The 22,153-nt window shown below is 51.2% G+C and overlaps 1 protein-coding gene across 2 annotated transcripts; it reads left to right on the top strand.

Annotated features, from left to right (window-relative positions):
• The first annotated feature begins 6,728 nt into the window (after nucleotides 1–6,728).
• Nucleotides 6,729–22,028, top strand: CSDC2 (cold shock domain containing C2). 2 transcript variants are annotated; one of them, XM_066256827.1, is made up of 5 exons: nucleotides 6,729–7,090; nucleotides 16,153–16,305; nucleotides 17,823–18,121; nucleotides 19,217–19,339; nucleotides 20,133–22,028. In XM_066256827.1, exons 3-5 carry the CDS (start codon nucleotides 17,946–17,948, stop codon nucleotides 20,293–20,295), a joined length of 462 nt encoding a protein of 153 aa, XP_066112924.1. In that variant the 5' UTR covers nucleotides 6,729–7,090; nucleotides 16,153–16,305; nucleotides 17,823–17,945; the 3' UTR covers nucleotides 20,296–22,028. The 2 variants fall into 2 exon arrangements, with proteins under 2 accessions (XP_066112924.1, XP_066112915.1); XM_066256818.1 differs by lacking the exon at nucleotides 16,153–16,305 and having other exon boundaries at nucleotides 6,730–7,090.
• The last annotated feature ends 125 nt before the right edge of the window (nucleotides 22,029–22,153 follow it).

Genomic DNA, 22,153 nt, shown 5'->3' with positions numbered 1-22,153 from the left:
CTCGCAGACTCCTCTGCCCACCTGGGCCTTTGCAGCAGCCTCCACCCTGGTTTTCTGTCCTTGTCTTCCCTCATCCCCCACAGTCAACACTCAACACAGACGCCAGAGAGCCACTGTTAAAATATTGCTCAGAAATTCTCAGTCCTCCTCTCCAGACCCTGCAATGCCCCATCTCACGGGGGAAGAGCCTTCACAGCGCTGGGGCACCCTACCCCAGTACCCTGCTAACCTTATGCCCTATTCCTCTGTCTGATGGCTGTTTCTGACTCTTCACACAGAACCTTTGCCTTGTGCTTGTGCTGTTGTTCCCTCTCCCTGGAACATTCTTCCTCCCACCACTGTCATGTCTTCATCCCTTACTTCCTCCAAGTCCTTGCTTACTTTTTTTTTTCTTTTTAAGATTTTATTTATTGATTTTATGGAGAGAGGCAAGGGGAGTGAGAAGTATCAACTCATAGTTGCTTCACTTCAGTTGTTCATTGATTGCTTCTCATATGTGCCTTGACTGAGGAAGCCTAGGGTTTCAAACCAGTGACCTCAGCATTCCAGTTGATGCTCTTCCCATTGTGCTACTACAGGCCAGGCTCCAAGTCCTTGCTTTCATGTCACCACAGTGATGATTTCCCTGACACACATACTCCTGTTTTAAATTACAAGCCAGCCCCCCCCCTCCCTATCCCACTTCCCTACTTAATAGTTTTCTGTAGCATTTATTGCCTTCTGACATATGCCATAGTTACATATTAGGTTGTTTTATTGCCTCCCCCTCTTGACTGTGAATGCCATGAAAACAGAGCCTTCTGTTTTGTTCACTGTTGATTCCCTAGTGCCAAGCACACAGTAAGACCAGGACAAATATTTCTTGGGTGATTAAATAAAAGGATGAAAAGAAAAGATTAGCCCTGAGATAAGCGTGGTCCTGTAAACTTGCTGGCAATAGAAGAATTTGGCTCTAAGCTTTCTTTCTAGTCGTCAAAGCAAAGAGAAAAACATTTCAATTACAAATGGTAACTAACCAGGTATTCAGCGTAAGTCCAGATTTCCTTGATTCTGAGCCCTCAGAGGGCTTTCTCCAGGTTTTCAAGGAGTGGAGGCTCTGAGGAACAGAAGGATGCCCTTGATGGTTCTGAACAGGCCCAGGAACCGTTCTCATGGGGGCACTTTTAAAACGTCCCTTCATGGCGGCAAAGGCTCAGCTGAAGTTCCACTGGGGATGGTGATTCTAGAAGGGACCTAAATAAAGTGTCCCAGGGTGTTGCTCTGTTTTGGTTCAAGCCAAAACAAAAGGTAGAAATTCAATAGGTATTTGTTGGGGCTACTGTGCATGAGGTCCCACTCTGGGGGAACAGGGAGGGGGACCAACAGAGAATGGGGAACAAACAGATGTGGAAGATCACCTCAGGTCACATGGGTAATGTGATAGTGTGTGACCAGGGACTGCCACCTTAGAGCAATTCAGAAACAGCCTCACTCAAAAGGTGAGGATGGAGGTGAGCCCTAAGTGTTGAGAAGGCTGGACACAGCCTGGGGTGTTTCAAAGAGTACATGTGTGTATAGAGAGATGGACAATGGGGGCCTGGATAAAAGTCCATCCCCACTCTGCATCGTCTGGGGAGCAGCCTGGTTACTCCAGCCCCTGGACCTTAGGGCTGGGTGCAGGGGGGGCCCAGGCCAGGGACCCCTCTGTGTTCCCTCATTCTCCTGCTCACATTGGTCATTACCCTAGATGGGGCTGCCAGGCTGCCACAACACTAGAAGCAGAAGCATGTCGTGCCTCCCTATCTCACTCCTGAGGAGGAGTGGGCTTCTCGCCAGGCCCCCCAAACCCTACACAATGTGGCCCCTGTTCTTTTCCTCCCTCCTGGCTCTACCCACATCAGTGATCTTAAGCTCCTTGAATATGCAGGGTTCTTTCCTGTCTCTGGCAGTTCGCCCATGTTGTTTCCTTCTTAGGAAACACTCTTTGCTTTCTACAAGGCTGGCTCCTTCTCATCCTTTGAATTCAGCTTGCAGGGCCCTTCCCAGAGCATTCGTCTCTCAGACCTCCATTTCAGCAGCTGGACTCGGCCCTGCTAGTCTCCTTGGTCTCAAATGTGTTGTCTTGAAATTTGTAATTTTACATATATTTGTGTTCTTGGTACTATATCTCTTCCTAGATGAGACAGCTTTGTAAACTCAAGGAGGGTGTTTGCCTGATTCGCTGCTGTGCTTGAGCCTAGACTGTCTGGCACATAGTATATAGTCAATATTTGTCACATGTATAAACAAATGAAAATATCATGTGATCAGAGCTGCAGAAAAAGATCTCTAGTGAAAGGACAATAGTTGGATTGGAGAAGATGACTAAAGAACAGGGAGAGAGAAGCAAGGAGCATGGTGATTGGGCAAAATCGTCAGGACTGGCTGGAGACAAGTGTGCACAGGGGAGGTGGGCATCCAGCAAACTGGAAAGACATTTTAAAGGCAGAGTGGTGTGGCAGAAAGAATAATAGTACAATGATTCCTTAAATGGAAGACAGAATTCTTGCATTTTAGTTTTCATTGAATTTATTGGGGTGACATTGGTAGAATTCTTGTAGGATTTTTTTAAAGATTTTTATTTTTATTCATTATAGAGAGTGGAGAAAGAGAGAGAGAGAGAGAGAGAGAAGGGGGGGAGGAGCAGAAAGCATCAACTCCCGTATGTGCCTTGACCAGGCAAGCTCAGGGTTTTGAACCGGCAACCTCAGCGTTTCCAGGTTGACGCTTTATCCACTGCGCCACCACAGGTCAGGCAAATTCTTGTGGTTTTTTAAAAAGATTTTATTTGTTGCTTTTAGAGAGAGCAAGGAGAGAGAGAAGGGAGTGAGGAGCAGGAAGCATTATCTGGTAGTAGTTGCTTCCTATATGTGCCCTGACTGGGCAAACCTGGGGTTTCAAACCAGCAACCTCAGCATTCCAGGTCAATACTTTATTCACTATGCCACCACAGGTCAGGCAAATTCTTGTGTTTTAATCCCAGCTTTATTACCAGCTGTGTGGCACTGGGCAAGTTTCTTAACCTCTCTGTGACTGAGTTCCTGCATCTATCAAGTGGCACCAACACCTTAGGGATGTATGTACCTTAGAGGGTCATGTGGATTCAAGGCCATGGTTGGTGAGACTAGCTCCTGTTGGTGGGCTGACAGTCAATAATGAGTGGGATTTATATACTGCTCACAAAAATTAGGGGATATTTCAAAACAAATATGAAGCTATAAAATATCCCCTAATTTTTGTGAACAGTATAATTCAGGTGTAATCAATAGGATTCAAGGGCTACTCGGCTCTGGCCCACCTATTCAGCTTCTTCAAGATGAGGGAGGCTTTCAAGAAGATGAGCTGTTGAATTCTCAGCTTTTCACAGAAACAGCCTCCATGGTTCAAAGCAGACAATTTCTTTGTTATTCACTGCTTGTGGGTGGGTGGGTGGTGCCACAGGCTGCTCATTTCCTGAATGAACAGCTGTGTCCTCTCCTCTTGTTGGGAATAATCATAACACTATTTAAACCTCAGCCCAGCCTCCTTCATTTACAGCCCCAGCACAAGTTTGCCAGCTGGCTGGGAGGAGCCTTGAAAAAAGAAGGCTGGACGGGAAGGGAGGGTCTAGTCCTGGCCCTCACCTTGGCCTCATTCAGGGTGCACCAGGCCTCAGCCTTTTCGTAACTAGCCCTTGAGGCCCTGCCTCCTGGCCTCCAGGCCACAGCAGCCTCCCCCCTCCTTCCCTGGCACACCAAAGCTCATGCCCATCTGAGGGCATTCCAACCAATGGTCCCCCTTCCCACAATGTCTTCTCTCTAGATTCTGACCAGGCTGTCTCCTTCCTGTCAGTTATGGCTCAGCTCAAACATCATAATCTCAGAGAAGTCCTCTCTGGCCACTCCCCTCTGCTGGCCTATTGGCTTGAAATCCATCGATTGACCACTAACAGCCCAACACTGATGCTGCACCAACTCAGGAGCCACAGGGAGAAGAGGCAGCCTTGGCATTGAGAGTCTAGCCCAAGTCCTGGCACCGGTTCTCATTGGCTGGGCCTGGGCCAGGGGTCCTGTGAACTAATAAGGGAGAGGAATGGGCAGTCCCTAGGCAAGCAGGGTGGTAGTACCCCACAGAAGGGACAGTGGGTAGTGGGTAGGGAATCACAGGTGTCCACATGGCCCTGGTCTGGAGCCCCTCACTCAGACCCCTGTTCTATCACAGTCCCATCTGAGCCAAGTGACTCTGTGGCCCCATCATCTCTCCCAACCTGTTCCAGGTAAACCTCACAGACTTATAAGAAGCAGATGAGATGATAAAAACTATTATTGTTTTTGGAAGAGAGGAAGGCAAAGAAGAAAGAAAATTTAAGACGGAAGTTTCTTCTGGGCAGGGTCTTCAGACAGGGTAGATAGAGTCAGAGCTCTGGACCTCAGGTAACAGCAGGCGATGTGTATCACCACCTTCTGTATAAATCAGAAACCTGGACTGTGTGAGCCTTCCAGTTCTGGAAGGTTCTGAAAAGGCAGTGTATGTGAGAGCGTTGAATGCTCTGGGTTCAAGTACCCCTCTAACCAGGTAATGAACTCAGGTAAGTCACTCCTCCTGTCTGAGGATTTCCTCACCAGCAAAATAGAAGTGATGATAAGAAAGTATCAGGCTGCCTGACCAGAAGGTGGCACAGTGGATAGAGCATTGGACTGGGACACGGAGGACCCAGGTTCGAAATCCTGAGGTCGCCTGCTTGAGTCGGGCTCATCTGGTTTGAACAAAGCTCAGCAGCTTGAGCCCAAGGTTGCTGGCTTGAGCAAGAGGTCACTTGCTCTGCTGCAGCCCCTGGTCAAGGCACCTATGAGAAAGCAATCAATGAGAAACTAAGGTACTACAAGGAAAAATTGATGCTTCTCATCTCTCTCCCTTCCAATCTGTCTGTCCCTATCTATCCCTCTCTCTGTCTCTGTCACACACACATACACACACACACACACACACACACACACACACACAGTATCAGGCTGGTGTAAGCTTTTTTTTTTTTTTTTTTTTTTTTTTACAGAGACAGAGAGAGTCAGAGAGAGGGATAGATAGGGGCAGACAGACAGGAATGGAGAGAGATGAGAAGCATCAATCATCAGTTTTTTGTTGCAATACCTTAGTTGTTCGTTGATTGCTTTCTCACATGTGCCTTGACCGTGGGCCTTCAGCAGACCGAGTAACCCCTTGCTGGAGCCAGCGACCTTGAGTTCAAGCTGGTGGGCTTTGCTCAAACCAGATGAGCCCACGCTCAAACCAGATGAGCCCGCGCTCAAACTGGCGACCTCAGGGTCTCGAACCTGGGTCCTCTGCATTCCAGTCTGACGCTCTATCCACTGTGCCACCGCCTGGTCAGGCTGGTGTAAGCTTTTTTTTTTTTTTTTTTTTGTATTTTTCTGAAGCTGGAAACGGGGAGAGACAGTCAGACAGACTCCCGCATGCGCCCGACCGGGATCCACCCGGCACGCCCACCAGGGGCGACGCTCTGCCCTCCAGAGCCACTCTAGCGCCTGGGGCAGAGGCCAAGGAGCCATCCCCAGCGCCCAGGCCATCTTTGCTCCAATGGAGCCTTGGTTGCGGGAGGGGAAGAGAGAGACAGAGAGGAAGGAAGGGTGGGTGGAGAAGCAAATGGGCGCCTCTCCTATGTGCCCTGGTCGGGAATCGAACCCGGGTCCCCTGCACGCCAGGCCGACGCTCTACTGCTGAGCCAACCGGCCAGGGCCTGGTGTAAGCTTTTAATGAGAGCAAAGCAGGTTCCTGACAGGTGGGAGGCCCTAAGTGTACCTTACTAGCTAATTTTATCCATTATTTGTATTTTCATGATTGTTTCCCTTTTACCTCCCCCTTCCTATTTATTGTAATAAGATTTCTTTTGAAAATTCCAGCCTGCTGAGAGTACACAGGGAAAGTCTTCCTTCCCTCCAGGCTGAGGTTGAGGTGAAGGGACAGGAAGAAGGAGGAGAAGCCCCTTTGGGGGGAGGCCTCCTCCATATGGCCCAGGGCTTGTGTACATATTGCACTTGAACCTCAACAGCCCTCTCTTCCCTACTTTACAAAGCTGTGGGGGATCAGAATCATGAGACTTGCCCAAGGTCACATAGCTTGAAAGTGCTGGTTCCGAGATTCATACCCAGGCTTGTCTGATGTAGAAACTCGGGATCTCCCCAGGGAGGGGGGAGAGTCTCAAGCTGCAGGGTGTGTAGCAAGCTTATCATTCCCATAGGGTCCACCTCAGTTCAATTCAATAGAAATATCTCAAGGGCCTACAGAGATGAGCTCTTGTGACTTGCCAACGTTCATTCATTCACAAGGATCTCAGAGCCAAATGAGGATCAGACCTGAGCACAGTGTTGGTGCTAATGGAGGGCAGGGGACATTCTGAAGGTCCAGAAGGGAGAGGAAGATATGAGAGTTCCTGGAGACCTGGCTTACCACACCCTTGTCTGGAGCACCCTCTAAGGGGCCCTTTCTGCTGTGGCCTCCATCCTTCCAGACTCACCACCACCACTCCCCGCCCCCCCCCCCCAGCAGCACAAACACTCACACAAATACCCTCATGTGTTCGCTGGCCACCTCACGTACTCTCTAATTGCCAGGAATGCCAGCTGCCCCTAGCTCTTCCTCCCTGCATTCCTCAGCAGTTACTCCCACCTGGCAGAGCAAATTATACCATAGCCTGGCAAAGAAGCCACTTTCCAAAAGAAGCTTTAGGGCCCTGAGAGATGCAGCTAATTCTCTCACCCAGCCTGTCCCTGACTCAGGAGTTGGTGTCTGGACCCCGTGTCCCTTTAAGCAGGGAGTACAAATTCCCATTCCAGTCCCTCCCTCCTGCTCTTCTTGACGTCAAGAGGAAGGCGTGTGTGAGTGAGTGAGGGGCCCGAGGTGCCGCATGCTCTCACACACACACACACACACACACACGCACGCACTACGCACGCACACGCTCATACACACAGCACATCCTTCAGACCCATCCCCTGCGTCCAGCTCCAAGCACCTCGGAGAGGCAGAGTACTAAAGCCAGCTGCAGGAGGCAGCCCCCGACCTCAGCTGCAAGGGAGAGGTAAGGGACTGCATGGGGATGGAGGCCACACCAGCTCTAGAATCTGGCTTTGGCAGGGATGAAAGAGGGAGGTAAGATATGGGGGGGGGGCTAGGAAGGTGGGTACCTCCCCTAGGGCTGACCCAGCCCAGTTCAGTTTACAGAGGGGATGTGGGAGGGGATATAGATAAGCCCCCTCCCCAGCCCATGCCCCTTCCACCGCCTTCTCCCAGGCCCCCTAGGGAAGCTGAGGCTGTACGGCTCCCTGTGAGACAGCGTGTGTGTCTGTGTGTATGTGTCTGGCTCTAGAGGCAGAGAACAGCAGGCACCTGCCAAGCCGCAGCCTCCTGCCTGGAAACCAGGGGGAGAGAAATGACTGGAGAAATAATTGAAATAACATGCTCCTACCAGATGCTGAACAGAAAGTGCAGGAGAGAACATAATGGGCCTTTTCTGGGGACTTTTGGAGCTGGGACTGGGGAGGACCGTCTGGAACAGACAGTTGGATTGGGAGCAGCTGTCTTACCCTGACTCTCTTCCCAAAGCAATGGGAAAATGGTGTTAATTGGCTTGGAGAGTTGGCTCTCTGCTATTATTTTCACCTTGGAGCCACCCCACCCATAGCTTTTGCCTTTCCTGAAGTCACTCCTCTCCCCAACTCGCCAGTCTGACTCTGACCTCTACCCTTGCTGGGGTGCAGCCCCTGGAGGGCAGGGATGATAGGCCAGGGGCTGCTGGGCCCCCGGCGGTGGGATGCAGGGACTGAGGTAGCTTCTGCTGGCGCCAAGTCCCTGAGTGGCCTGCCCCTGGCACAGGGAGTCCAGGCAGAGATAAGGGGCGATGATGCTGGCACCCACTAGGGAGACAGCAGGTTCTTGCCAAGCTGCCAGCCTGCAGGCTCTTCCCAGGGCGAGGGGAGGGGGATGCAGAGTGAGAACAATAATAAATACAGTGTAAACTGCTGCATCCTCTGGGAGGGGCGGGGAGGCGGAAGTGCACCCTGGTGGGGGGCGGGCAACCTCTGGGAACCTGGCACAGAGCCCACCTGGGTGTACTTCAGTAGAGGCCACTGCTTGGGAAGGGGCTGTCTCAAGCCCTCTGGAGCATGGGGTGCCAGTTCCCCAAATCTGACTTTATCTCAGAAGCCTCTGTATCCTCCACAATCTGGATGTTTCCTCCTCCCAGCCTCCCTCCTACCATTTCCTTGAAGTCTTTCCCTAAAACATCTATGTTCTCATACCTGCCTGCCCCTCTGGATCTGTCTGAGCCATACTCCAAAATACAAAACAAAAACAAAAACAAAAAAAAAAAAAAAAGGAAAAGAAAGAAAAAGGATAGATGTAAGCAGGAGGTGGCTGCACAAGAACCTGGGAGAAGCCAGATGACAGTCTTGGCCGCAGATGCCTCTTCCAAACCTGGAGAGAGACAGGTGGGCAATGTTCATGGATGCCCACTGGCCATGGAGGGGTGCTTCCCTCCCAGAGGGCACTGGGGGGGTCCCACACAGCTGGTCCGTGGGAAGGAGACATCTGCAAGCTGGTCTGGAGGTAGATCCCCAAGAGTGGCACCAGCAGAGGGTGCTCAGGGCCTGGCTGAGCTGGTCATGTTCACTGGTTACAACCAGCATGACCAGGAAGGATTCAGAGCCTGGTGGAAAAGGGGCTTGGGGCAGCTGGGACCTTTGTCCATGTGGAGCAATAAGATGGCGGGGGATTCTTCCTCTGTCCTGTCCACAAACCAGTGAAATGATGGTCACCACGATGAATGGCATAGTGCACTGGAAAGGTCAAGGGCTTTGGGGTCATGCTGATTGGAGTTCAAGCTTGGCCACTTCACATGTTACTTTGAACCAGTCTGTTCCTCTCTCTAGGGGGATTCAGAGTTGGAAAGTGACTTACCCAGGGTCACACAGCCTGGCAGAGCCAGGATGTGAGCACGACTCTGAAAGTGCCCATTGTGGCATCCCCACCCTCAGTGATGCAAGGGATGCCCAAAGGCCTTAATCACAACAGTCAGCCAGGCAGCATGGCCACGTGTCAAGAACGAGACTGACAGGATCTCAAACTTCAGTATTGGCTGGGGCAGCCCACCCCCCACGTCCCATGCACGCAGGCACGCTTGCACACGCAGAGGCTGTGGAGGGGGAAAGAACCAAGTTTAATTAGGTCACCTCCAGCTGCTGGAGCAGCTTTGGAACTGATGTATTTTAAGGAGTGTCTGGGAGACTGGGGTGGAGGAGGGGCCAGGGAAATGCAAGCTTCTCCTTACCTGTCTACTTCTCCACAATGGAGGCTTGGGCTGGAACATTTTTATTGGGGGAGCTGTTTTTAAGCTTGTCAGAATTGGCAAGTGACTCAGCCAAGGTCATGGTCTGAGTCAGCACACAGCCAAAAATAGAGGCCAGTGGGCCCTGAGTCCCCAGCTCTCCCACAGCCCTGCCCTTCCTTCTCTAGGGAGAACAGGAGCTTTCGGGGGCTCACTGGGCCTTTCTCCCCTCCTCTGGCAGGGGTTGAAGATACACCCCTCAAAGGTCTCCAGGTTGAAGAAGTGTTGCCCCTGACTGGCTGTGTGACTCCAGCAAGACTCTTCACCTCTCTGAGCCTTAGTTTACTCCTTTAAAGAATGGGGATAATAATGGCAATTATTGCACAGTATTGTGAGGATTAAATGAGGAAGTAGGGCAATGGGCTTGGCACCCCTTGTGGCACATAGTTGGTAATTAGTAGTGGTAGACGTGACCTGTTGTGTCAGGATTCTCACACTGTATTCTAGGCATCTGTCTGTTCCCCACCCTGGACTGGGCATCCTCTGAGGGTGGGGGTGTGTCCTCTGTGTCTGTTGTTCTAGTTTCTGGCACTCAGTTTTCTTCCACTGATTCCATGTGTTTTGACAGCTTCAGAGGACAGTTGTACTGACCCTCAGTAGTCATCTTGACCAGTGGTGATTTGTGTAGCTTAGGTAAAAAGTGAGGCCCAGGACCCTGGCCGGGTAGCTCAGTTGATTAGAGTATTGTCCCAATACACAAAGGTTGTGAGTTTGATTCCCTTTCAGGGCACATAAAAGAATCAACCAATGAATGCATAAATAAGTGGAACAACAAATTGATGTTTTTCTCTCTCTTTCTCTCTCCTTCTCCACCCTTCCTCTCCCTATTATCAATCAATCAATAAATAAAATTTATTTTTGCCCTGGCCAATTGGCTCAGTGGTAGAGCATTGGCCTGGTGTGTGGAAGTCCTGGGTTCGATTCCTGGCTAGGACACACAGAAGAAGCGCCCATCTGCTTCTCCCTCCTTCCCCCTTTTCTTTCTCTCTATCTCTATCTTCTCTTTCTGTAGCCAAGACTCCATTGGAGCAAAGTTGGCCCAGGCGCTGAGGATGGCTCCATGGCCTCTGCCTCAGGTACTAGAATGGCTCTGGTTGCAATGGAGCAATGCCCCAGATGGGCAGAGCATTGCCCCCTGGTGGGCTTGCTGGGTGGATCCCAGTTGAGCACATGCGGGAGTCTGTCTCTCTGCCTCTCTGCTTCTCACTTCAGAAAAATACTAAAAAAAATAAAATAAAATTAATATATATATAATTTATATATATATATATATATATATATATATATATATATATATATCTTTCTTAATGAGGCCCAGAGAGGGGCAGGTGGTTGTCCCAGGTCACACAGCACTGCATGGTTAAAGAAGCTTGCTTTCCCTGATCTACCCAGAAGAAGAGGTTATTCACTTGGTCCAGAGAGGACTCGGGGCCCTGGCCGGTTGGCTCAGCAGTGGAGCGTCGGCCTGGCATGCGGGGGACCCAGGTTCGATTCCCGGCCAGGGCACATAGAAGAGGCGCCCATTTGCTTCTCCACCCCCCCCCTCCTTCCTCTCTGTCTCTCTCTTCCTCTCCCGCAGCCAAGGCTCCATTGGAGCAGGGATGGCCCGGGCGCTGGGGATAGCTCCTTGGCCTCTGCCCCGGGCGCTGGAGTGGCTCTGGTCGCGGCAGAGCGATGCCCTGGAGGGGCAGAGTGTCGCTCCCTGGTGGGCAGAGCTTCGCCCCTGGTGGGCGTACCGGGTGGATCCCGGTCGGTCGGGCACATGCGGGAGTCTGTCTGACTGTCTCTCCCCGTTTCCAGCTTAAGAAAATTAAAAAAAAAAAAAGAAAAAAAAAAAAAAGAAAAAAAAAAAGAGAGGACTCGGACAGCTATTTCCTGTCACGCCCTTTTAGGGGAGCTGAGAATTGTTTGGAGGAGCCCCAGCACCAGGGCAATGGTCACCTGCTGATAGGGCTGAGTCACAGTCCCATGGTCCTGTAATGCTGGCTGTATTATAAGGGCCTTACTCAGTTATCTCCCAACAGCCCTGATGTTTTCTTTTTTTGTGTCCCTTGGCCCTTTTATTTGCAGAATCACAAGTCAGCTGGGGTTTGGCCTTCATGCAGGCTAATGAAGAGGAGCAGGGCTGGGGATGGGGGTCAAAGCCAAAACTCACAGCTTCTTGGCTCCTTTCACAACCAGACAGGGTGCTCCCATTAGCCCTAGCCCTGTTCATTTGACAGTGGAGGAAACCAAGGCTCAGAAAGAGAGGGTCGCTCAGCTAGGGCACTGTAGAGCCAGGGCCGTCTGGGATCTGAGCTGTCCTCTCAGGCTCAGACTGCCAATTCTGAAGGGCATTATCCTTGGCAGGAAATGCCCCCAGATGGGCACACCATGGCCTTTGGGAGCTGGGCTGTAGGTCTGTTTGAACAGAAGCAATGTTCTACAGATACATGTTTCTCTGCTATTGGAGGAGTTTATTTTCCCCTTTAGTTTCTCAGGGAAAGTTCTTCTGGGAAAAATCCAGCTTTGTCTTGGCTGAACTAAGAGCAGAATTTATCCTCCCAGGAAGAGTACCGTTGACCTTCAGACAAATTTGGGTCTGTCACTTAATCTGCTGTGTGATCCTGAGCAAGTCACGTATCTTCTCTAAGCCTCAGTTTTCTCATCTATAGCATGGAAATGATTCTAATTTCAACCTTTCAGGGTAACTGGGAGGTTGAAAAATGAAAAATCGTCTATAAAAAGAGTTTTGCAGGTATACAGTATTGAGACAAGAGCCCCATCTTTACTCACCCCTTTCTGCAGCAGCCCTGTGGAGAAAGGATCTGCATGTCTCTTACCTGGTCACCTACATTGCTGGGAGTGGTACAGCTCCTTCCAGTCCAGGGCCCAGAGAAGGAAAGACTCTGCCCAAGGTCACAGAACAAGTCAGTAGGATTCCTGACTTCCCACTTCAAGCTGCCCTGGTTTGAGTCCTGGCTCTGACATTAATTGCTTTGTGGCCTGCCTTCAGTGAGATACTTAGCCTCTCTGAGCCTCAGTTTTCTCATCTACAAAATGGGCTAATAATAGCACCAGCCTTAAAGGTCCATTGCAGGAATCTAATAAAAGGAGAAGCTATAAAGGGTGGGGCAGAGATCTAGTGGATTGATGAGTCCCTGGGGAGGCGGGGAGGAGGGGAGTGAAAGGTGGGCTTGGCCTAGCTCAGCTGGGTCTCTCCTCCCCCCACTCTGTCTTTACTCCCTGCCCAACTCAGTAGTGCTGTCTGGGGGGAGCAGCCTATTTCCCAGCTTCCACTCTGTGCTCCTCACATTCCATCCCACTTCTTCCTCCTAGGAACTGTTCAAGGAGGGTGTTTTGTAATCCCAGTTTCCAGACGAGGAAGGAGATGGGGGAGGGCCCAGAGCAGCACCACTGTGGGGGCTGCTTCATCTGCCCCTCCTGCCCTAAGGCAGACTCCCAGCTTTCTCCCAAGGACACCCCCAGTGTAGGGGGATGTAGTGGGGGAGCAGCCTCAGTAAGTCTTGTGGGTGCTAGATGCTGCTGGTATATTTTGGGGAGCCCATTTGGAAGAGAAAAGAAAAAGAGGGCTGCTCTCCTATCAGGCTAACCCTGGATAATTGGGGCCCCTTTTCCCCTTCCCACCTCCTGAGAGCCATGTTCACTTGGCCTTAGCTTGGGCAGCCTGGCTGGCCAGAGCCAGCCCAGCTCAGCTGCGTCTTCCTGGTAACCACTGAGGGCTGCCTCTGCCCCTCCCCCATTTCTGTCTCTCCCCTCCATCCCTCCAGGACTTCCCTGCACTGGCTGTCACCACCAAGCACAATACCTGGCTTAGAAAAACTGTGAAGCCTGACCTGTGGTGGTGCAGTGGATAAAGCATCGACCTGAAACACTGAAGTCACTGGTTTGAAACCCTGGGTTTGCCTGGCCAAGGCACATATGGGAATTGATGTTTCCTGCTTCTCTCTCCTTTCTCTCTCTCCTCTGTAAAATAAATATATATATATAAAAGGAAAAACTATGCAGTGGGCAGGGCCTCCCTGCTTCCTGGAGAGAGGGAGGCAGAGCTTCTGTCCCCACAGCCTGACACCCTTGTCCAGGTGGGGTCAAGGACACCTAGAAGTGTGCTACAGAGCCTGGCATCTCGTGCTTTCCTGGCTGTCATTGTAGGCTTTCCTGCCTGTCTTCCTTCTTGGTAACAGCTTTATTGAGATATAATTCACAAACCATGTAATTCACCTGCTTGATTAAGGTGGGCAAATTCGTAGATTTTGAAATATTCACAGAAGTGTGTGACAACACCACAGTCAATTTTAGGAAACTCACCCCCCAAAAAGAAACTCATTAGAAGCCACTCCCCACTTTGCCCTCCACCAACCCCTGGTAAACATTCACCTGCTTTCTGCTTCCACTGACTTAACTATTCTGGACATTTCTCCTGAATGAAGTTGTACACTATGTGGTCTCTTGTAACTAGCTTCCTCCATTAGCACAGTGATTTCAAGATTCATCTATTTGGTAGCCTGCATCAGCACTTCACTCCTTTTTCTGGCTGAATAATATTCTACTTTGTATGGTGAACTGCGTTTTGCTTATCCATTCACCAATCGAGGAGCCTTCGGGTTGTTTCTACTTTCTGGCTATTATGAAGAATGCTGCCATGAACATTCATGTACAAGTTTATGCGTGATGGCTTCTCTTTTTCTTCTTTTTAAATTTTAATATATTGATTGATTTCATATAGAGAGACATCAATCTGTTTTACTTATTTATGCATTCATTGGTTGATTCTTTTTATATATTTTTTTCTTTTCTTTTTATATTTTTAAATTTTCTTTTAGTGAGAGGAGGGGAGGCAGAGACAGACTCCTGCATGCACCCCAACCAGGATCCACCTGGCAAGCCTGTCGGGGGCAATGCTCTGCCCATCTGGGGCCCTTGCTCCATTGCAACCGGAGCCATTTTTTAGCGCCTGAAGCAGAGGCCATGGAGCCATCCTCAGCACCCAGGGCCAACTTGCTCTAATCAAGCTATGGCTGCAGGAGGGGAGGAGAAGAGAGAGAGAGAGAGAGAGAGAGAGAAGCAAGAGGAAGAAAAGTGGAGAAGCAGATGGGCGCTTCTCCTGTGTGCCCTGACGGGTAATAAAATCTGGGACATCCACACGCCAGGCCAATGTTCTACCACTGAGCCAACCAGCCAGGGCCTCATTGGTTGATTCTTGTATGTGCCCTGATGGGGGATCGAACCCCATCTTGATGTATCAGGCAGATGCTCTAACCACTAAGAAACCCAGCCAGGGCAGATGGCTTCCCTTCTTAAAGCTTCCATTTTCTTCTCTCTAAAATGAGGATAACCTGGCCTGTAGTAGTGCAGTGGATAAAGCATTGATTTGAAATGCTGAGGTCGCAGGTTCAAAATCCTGGGCTTGCCTGGTCAAGACACAGAGGACAAGCAATCAATGAACAACTGAAGTGAAGCAACTATGAGTTGATACTTCTTACTCCCTTGCCTCCTCCTCTCTCTGTAAAATCAATAAACAAAATCTTTAAAAAATAAAATAGGCCCTGACCTGTTAGATCAGTCGATTGGAGCATCATCCCGAAACAATAAGGTTGCGGGTTCAATTCCTGGTCAGGACACGCACAGGAAGCAACTAATCAATGTACAACTAAGTGGAACACAGATGAATGCTTCCCTTCCCTCTGGTCAGGGCACTTACAGGAACAGCTCAATGTTCCTGTCTCTCTGTCTCTCTTTCCCTGCTTCTCTCTCTAAAAAACCTTAATTAATTAATTAATTAATTTAAAAATAATAAATTGGGATGAAACTGCCAAACCTGATTCACTCCTGCCTTCTGGAGTGGGCTCAGAGAAAAAAAGCTGACATCAGCTTGAGGGGGTTATGTGGGGCCTGGGGCCATGGAGGGCTGTGAAGGGCCATGAGGTGCTAGTCTCTCTCCCTGGGTGGAGGGAGTGGTGGGGGTGGGCTGCTGAGGTGGAGGGAGTCTCACCTCCACTCCCAAGGATGGCAGAAGTAGCTCATTACCTTGACCCAGAAACATCCCATTTGCTGTGTGACCGTGAACAGAAGCCAGGAGACTGCTCCAGTGACGGGGGTTGAACGAGTGTGTCCTTGTTCTTCCAGCTCTGCCATACAGTATTTCTTGGGCTTCCCTGGCTTTGGCCTCCTAAGAAGCCTTAAACACTTCCCTAGAAACTCCAGGCTTGGGAGGTCAGGCAATATGGAGGCCAGAAATAGACTTGCAGCTCAGGGATTCACCTCTGACCCCAGGGCATGTGGGTGAGGGAATGGGGGAGTAAAGGAATGGGGGCAAAGAGGTGGAGTCCAAAATGATTATGGACTCCAGGAGTTTCTTTATATTCCCAGGCTTACCCCTGCCTCTGAAGAGTGAGGCAGGGTTTATTGTACAGATGGGGAAGCTGAGGCCAGGTTAAGTGTTACCCAAGATCAGTAGCCAATACTCAGCCAAGCTAGAGTTCTTCCATCCAGGCATCCAGCTGAGCCCCACTGTGGCAGGCTGCCTGACCCAGGCTCTGTCAACAGCCTGCCTCAATATACCAAACTGTGCTCCCCAGGGTTTCACAGCAGTGCCTCTTCCAGTCCAAGATTTCCTGACCCGTGGGTGGAGGGAGGTTGGGTAGGTACATGGATGGGGAAACTATGTTGTCTTCCTCAGTAGAGGAAAATATAGGATGATTTTTTTCAGGGTCACCTAGACACTAAGCTGTTGACATGAGAATTTCTTTCTTTTTTAGATTTTATTTATTGATTTTAGAGGAGAGAGATGGGGGAAGCAGTAGGAAGCATAATGATTGCTTCTCATACATGCCTTGACCCAGCAAGCCCAGGGTTTTGAACTGGTGACCTCAGCACTCCAGGTCAATGCTTTATCCACTGCGCCACCACAGGTTAGACAACATGGGAATTTCTATTGATTATCACTGGTAATAGCAATTTATTGGGTATCTACAAGGTGCCAAATGCTGTCACATATGCACTAAATCATTGAATGCTCAGCAACCTTGCATGGTAAGTGTTCTCAGTCCCATTTCAGAGAGGACAAAATGGGGCTAAGAAAAAAATTACCAACCTTCCCAAGAGTTCACCATACCCTTGTCCTGTTCTAAGCATGTGGAAAATCATTTAATCCTCACAGCAACCTCTTTATGAAGCAAGAACTAACACTATCCCCATTTTACAGAGCAGAAAACTGAGTTAAGAGTGCCGACCAAGACCACACAGCCTGTAGATAGAAAAGCCAGGATTCAAACCCAGGCCATCTAGGCCCAGAGCCCACACACCCACCTACCATGTTAGAACTGAGGTCACCAAATTACAAAGGACAAAGCTGAGATTCAAACCCAGATCTATGGCTTTGAAACTGCCAAACTGTGCTCCTAACCATCACTTGCCCTGGATCCATCCCCCTTGCTGGGCCCCTGGAGTTAGAGAATTAAACTTGAAGCTGGAAGGACTTGGAGGTTAGTCTTCTTCAGGGTGAATCACCATACCAAAATACCACAGATGGGGGTTGAAACAACATTTACTTCTTACAGTTCTGAGGCTAGAAGTCTAATCTCATGGTGCCAGCACAGTCTGGGTCTGATTTGTAGATGGCCCTCTTCTCACTGTGTCCTCACCTGACAGAAAGAGAAAGCAGAAAGCAAGTTCTCCAAGGTCTCTTTTTTCTTTTCTTTATTTTGCGAGAGTGGGAGAGAGAGACAGACAGACAGGAAGAGAAATGAGAAGTATCAATTCTTAGTTGTGTCACTTTAGTTGTTCATTGATTGCTTCTCATATGTGCCTTGACCAGGGAGCTCCAGCCAAGCCAGTGACCCCTTGCTCAAGTGAGTGACCTTAGGCTCAAGCCAGTGACCTTGGGCTTTAAGCTAGTGACCTCTGGGCTCAAGCCAACGACCATGGAATCATGTCGATGATCCCATGCTTAATCTGGGGACCCCATGCTCAAGCTGGCGAGCCTATGTTCAAACTAGATGAGCTCATGCTCAAGCCAGTGACCCTGGGTTTCAAACCTGGGGCCTCAGAATCCCAGGTCAATGCTCTAGCCATTGCACCACCGCCTGGTCAGGCTCCAAGGTATCTTCTAACACATAATCCTTCTTAGAGGCCTCACCCTCCTGACCTCATCTAAAACTAGTTACCTCCCAAAGGTCCTATCTCTAAATATTATCACACTAAGGGCTAAGATTTTAACACCTGAATTTTAGGGAAATACAATTCAGCCTGTAGCAAGGTTATATGATTGTTTCATCTTTCTGGTGAGAACACTGACAGAGAAGGGCTATGAGTGGCCTAACACTGCTCAGTGTAGAGTCACAGGCAGCCAGCTGTTCAGACTTGTGCTCAGAGTCCGGAAGCTGCCCATCCTGGACCACACTAACCTTTATCTCTCTTCCCCTTCCAGACGGAGCCTGTTGCTTGTGAGGCTGCTGAGCAGGGCCAGGCCGGGCCCTGCCCACAAGGACGCCCTAACCCTTCACCGGCCCCTGTGCCTGGGAGCCCACCCAGCTCTCCTGCTGGCCCCACCATGACTTCTGAGCCCACATCACCCCCAGTCGTGCGCCCACTCCACTCCCCTAAGTCCCCAGTCTGGCCCACCTTTCCCTTCCACCGAGAGGGCAGCAGGGTCTGGGAGCGGGGCAGTGTTTCATCTCGGGACCTTCCCAGTCCCCTTCCCACCAAACGGACCAGGACGTATTCTGCGTGAGTACCTGCCCCTCTCCCAGGCTTCAGCCCCATCCTTCTGTAGCCCCTGTTGTTCTTTCCCAAGGACAGGAAAGCCATGTACAAACTTTACAGTAACTGCTAGTGTTCATTCATTCATTCCACAAGGATTTATTGAGCTGCTGACCAGTGGATCCAGTGATGACTTAGACAAAGTCTCAGCCCACAGCTGCATACAATTCAGAGGGAATTCGTCCACCATTCACTCCCTCTGGCAGCGTTGAGAGTGAGGACCCAGCATTAGACATTAGGGTAGATGATGTCTTAGCTAGGTTTAGAAGATGTATCAAGTAAAGGATGAATATGGAAGATGGAACAGCCTGGGAAAAATGCAGGCATGGGGTTGACCTTTGGAGTCACTGGATAAGTCAACTGGGGAAGGGGATGTGTGAGATCCACAGGGAGACTGACCTGGCTTGGCCAAAGGAGAATTTTTTTTTTTTAAAGAGGGGAGACAGACAGGGAAAGACAGACAGGAAAGGAGAGAGGTGAGAATCGTCAAATCATAGTTGCAGCACCTTAGTTGTCCATTGATTGCTTTCTCATGTGTGCCTTGACCAGGGGACTACAGCTAAGCCAGTGACCCCTTGCTCAAGCCAGTGACCTCAGGTTTCAAATCTGGGTACTCAGCATCCCAGGCTGATGCTCTATCCACTGCGCCACCACCTGGTCAGCCAGGAGGAATTTTTTAATGGCAAGTGCTGAGTGTTCCTTGTGTCCAACCCAAGGCTAGGCACAGAGCAGGTGCTTAATAAATGATAAAAAATGGATAAATAACAAATGAGTGAATAAATAAAATACCATTGCTTCAGGAGATAGTGAGGAGGGCAGGATGCTGTGCAGAGAGAGGACTGGCTGGGAGTCATGAGACCCACGTGCCATGTGTCCTGGGAGAGCCAGTTCCCTTCTCTGGGCCTCAGTCCCCTTTTCTGTCAATGGGATGAGAGGACTGAATTAGCATAACTGTGGTTTCTGGCCTGGGGAGGGTTTCCTGAGGTGGGCTCCAAAGGCAGAGCCCAGGAGCGATGTGGAGGTCCTTTGGCCACAGCTCCAATCCCCCTACCCTATCCTTAGGACAGCCCGTGCCTCGGCTGGCCCTGTGTTCAAGGGCGTCTGCAAGCAGTTCTCACGCTCACAAGGCCATGGCTTTATCACCCCTGAGAATGGATCAGAGGACATCTTCGTGCATGTGTCTGAGTGAGTCCTGACCCATATCCTTCATCTCAGCAAGTCCCTCTCATCTCCCTGTTCTTGGCTGCAGGGTCCCAACAGGGCCTCAAAAAATGCCTCCTCAGGTCTCTCCCATTACAGGCTGAGGTTTGTGCTCCTGGCATCTTCCTCCTCCTGTCACTTGGGCCAGGGTACATGAGAGGGGGTGGAGATCTGGGGCCAGGTAGGAAGGGGGCACTCAGACACCAAGAGCTCTAAAAAACACTGGCTGAGCCCTGGGACCCTGTCTCAGCATCAGGGGATGAGAAGGCTGGGCCAGGTCCTGGACCCTTCTTTCTGGAAGGGGCCTTTAGTCAGGTAGGCAAGGAGAGGCAGGTGGGTCTAGGCCTGTGTCCCAGCCCAGATGCCAGGCATGACCTGGAGAAGTGCAGTCATCCCCAAACTACAGCCCGCGGGCCGCATGCGACCCCCTGAGGCCATTTATCCGGCCCCCTGCCACACTTCTGGAAGGGGCACTTCTGGTGGTCAGTGAGAGGAGCACTGTATGTGGCGGCCCTCCAATGGTCTGAGGGGCAGTGAACTGGCCCCCTGTGTAAAAAGTTTGGGGACCCCTGCAAGTCTCCTCTGGAATCTCCCTGAGCTCTTTCACATCTCACTTAATACCAAAACAACACAGAGGAAGGGACAGTTTATGCTTCCCATTTTACAGATTAGTGGGATGAGGTTCTGAGAGGGAGGCTAGGTTGCTCTCAGGCCAGGCTGCGGAGGGTATTCAGGGACTGGGTGTGCTGCTGGGCTGATGTCCCTTTCCTGCCTCCAGCATCGAGGGAGAGTACGTCCCAGTGGAGGGTGACGAGGTGACCTACAAGATGTGCCCCATCCCGCCCAAGAACCAGAAGTTCCAAGCTGTGGAGGTGGTGCTCACCCAGCTGGCCCCACACACTCCCCACGAGACGTGGTCCGGCCAGGTCGTGGGCTCCTAGGCTGGGCGGGGAGCCCCCAGGATGGACAGGCAGCGGCTGACTCAGTCCCCTGGGCAGACTCAGTGTGCAAGTCTGTCTATCTCTGCTTGCGGCCGTGTGTGTGACCCGTGACTGTTGTGAGAGCTGGACCAAGGGGGAGGCCACCAGACCTACCTTCTCTGCTTGTCCACTCTCTTCTTCCTCCCCTTCCATCCACTTTGGCACAGGACCTGTCACCCTCCTGTCCAGCCGTCTATATGTCCACTGAATCTCTGAGGGCCTGTGTCAGGCCTGGGGCTGGGAGCTAAGGGGCATCCCTGGGCCCTGCCTGAACAAGCTTCTCCCTTGCCTCTGCCCAAGGCCCTGGCCCAGGGGCCAGACTCTGCTTGTGCTACTCTCATGGCCCCCTGGGCCAGGGTCTCCTATGGTGGCCTGGATCCCACCCTCAGAAGCCAATCCAGTGAGCACTTAGGGGGGCCTCCCAGCCTCTGGCAAGTTAAGAGGCAAAAGGTGGAGGCAGGCAGACCCTCCCGGGTGCCGCATCCCAGCCTTCCTTCCTCCGGCTCTCTCCTCAGCACACACCGGAAAGGCAGGAGAGATGCCTGGGGCTAGAAGGCAGTTTGGGGCTCTTGTTTCGCTGGCCAGTCACTTCTCACAGCCTGGCAATGATTCTCTGAACCCCAAACACCTTCTCCCCTGGGTCATGCTGAGGAGGGGTGGGGACATGTCTCCCCCAGCTTGGATTTAGGACTCCCCTTTGCCCTGACTCACAGGCCCCACTGATGCTCTGCCTGGGCTCAGCACAATAGCTGCCGAGGACCCAGTGATGGATGGACACACATCCCCTCAGGCAGGGGCACCCACAAGAATGGTCCTTAGCGTGGGAGACTACCAGCCCTGCAAACTCCTTGCTGGATCCTTTTCCCAAAGCTGTGGCCAGTGGTTCCCACTGGTCCCCAAAAAGTCAGTGGCTGAGTTGTGGTCCTCACGTTGTCTGTCCCTTAGGGGTATGTGTGTATGTGTGCATGTGCGTGTGTGCGCACGTGCGAGCAAGTGTGTATGCTTTGTGCATTCACTCTTGAGCATGGGTTGGCCTGGCCTGGGAGGTCAGGAGGGAGAGCTTTCCCTCCACCCCTACCCCTACCCAGAACACATCATCTGATTGGGATTGAAATGGGGCTTAAGAGAGGGCCTACCAGGATAGTGACCCTTAGGAAACCCAGTCTGTGAGAAGCAGGGGCTCAAATGCCCAATGAGTGGTCAATGACTCTCTAGGATCCCCAGCCCTGAAGATGTCTCAAGGCTCCAGGGTAGAGATCAGCTGGGATGTGTCCTGCCCCTGCCCCTGGTCCCCACCACAGAGGCTGGGAGCCCAGAGCTGCCAAGATGAGCTGGCCAGTCCCCCAAAACTAAGAATGGCCTAGCTTGACATCCCACTCTGAGCTGGGGCCACTCTGGTAAGGCTTGAGGCCTTTTCACTGGAGAACAAGGACTTGCTGGCCTCCATGGTAGGTTTTTTGGTGAAAGTTAAATCCTGGGAGTCCCCCAAGAACCCCTTCCTGTGAGTAGATCCCCTTTTTCAGGCACTGACGAGGCTGGACATTGAGACATTAGCCCTGGGGTGAGCTGGGGTGGCAGAGGGGCAGCAGCACACCTATCACTCATGGCCCCAGTGTCCAGTGATAAACCCTCCTGAGCCCTCCAGCCACCCCCATTCTTCCTAACACTGGCAATAAACCCTCAACTGTGACTCAGCCTGGCCCAGAGCTGCCTCTATCTGTCTGGGTCCTGGGGAAGGGGCTGGGGGAGGACACCCCAAACCACCCTCCTTGACTGGATCAATGACTTCTGGTGTGTCCTGGGGCAAGTCTCTGCCACC

Source organism: Saccopteryx bilineata, chromosome 1 (assembly GCF_036850765.1).
Source record: "Saccopteryx bilineata isolate mSacBil1 chromosome 1, mSacBil1_pri_phased_curated, whole genome shotgun sequence".
Classification (NCBI taxonomy): domain Eukaryota; kingdom Metazoa; phylum Chordata; class Mammalia; order Chiroptera; family Emballonuridae; genus Saccopteryx; species Saccopteryx bilineata.
This window is presented reverse-complemented; position numbering and strand designations above follow the sequence as displayed.

Excerpts from the sequence above, each read along its gene's own strand:
- CSDC2 (XM_066256827.1), top strand. The coding sequence starts at position 17,946 with ATGACTTCTGAGCCCACATCACCCCCAGTCGTGCGCCCACTCCACTCC. Across the intron at positions 18,122-19,216 it reads CGGACCAGGACGTATTCTGC|GACAGCCCGTGCCTCGGCTG; the intron begins GTGAGTACCTGC and ends CCCTATCCTTAG. Across the intron at positions 19,340-20,132 it reads ATCTTCGTGCATGTGTCTGA|CATCGAGGGAGAGTACGTCC; the intron begins GTGAGTCCTGAC and ends TCCTGCCTCCAG.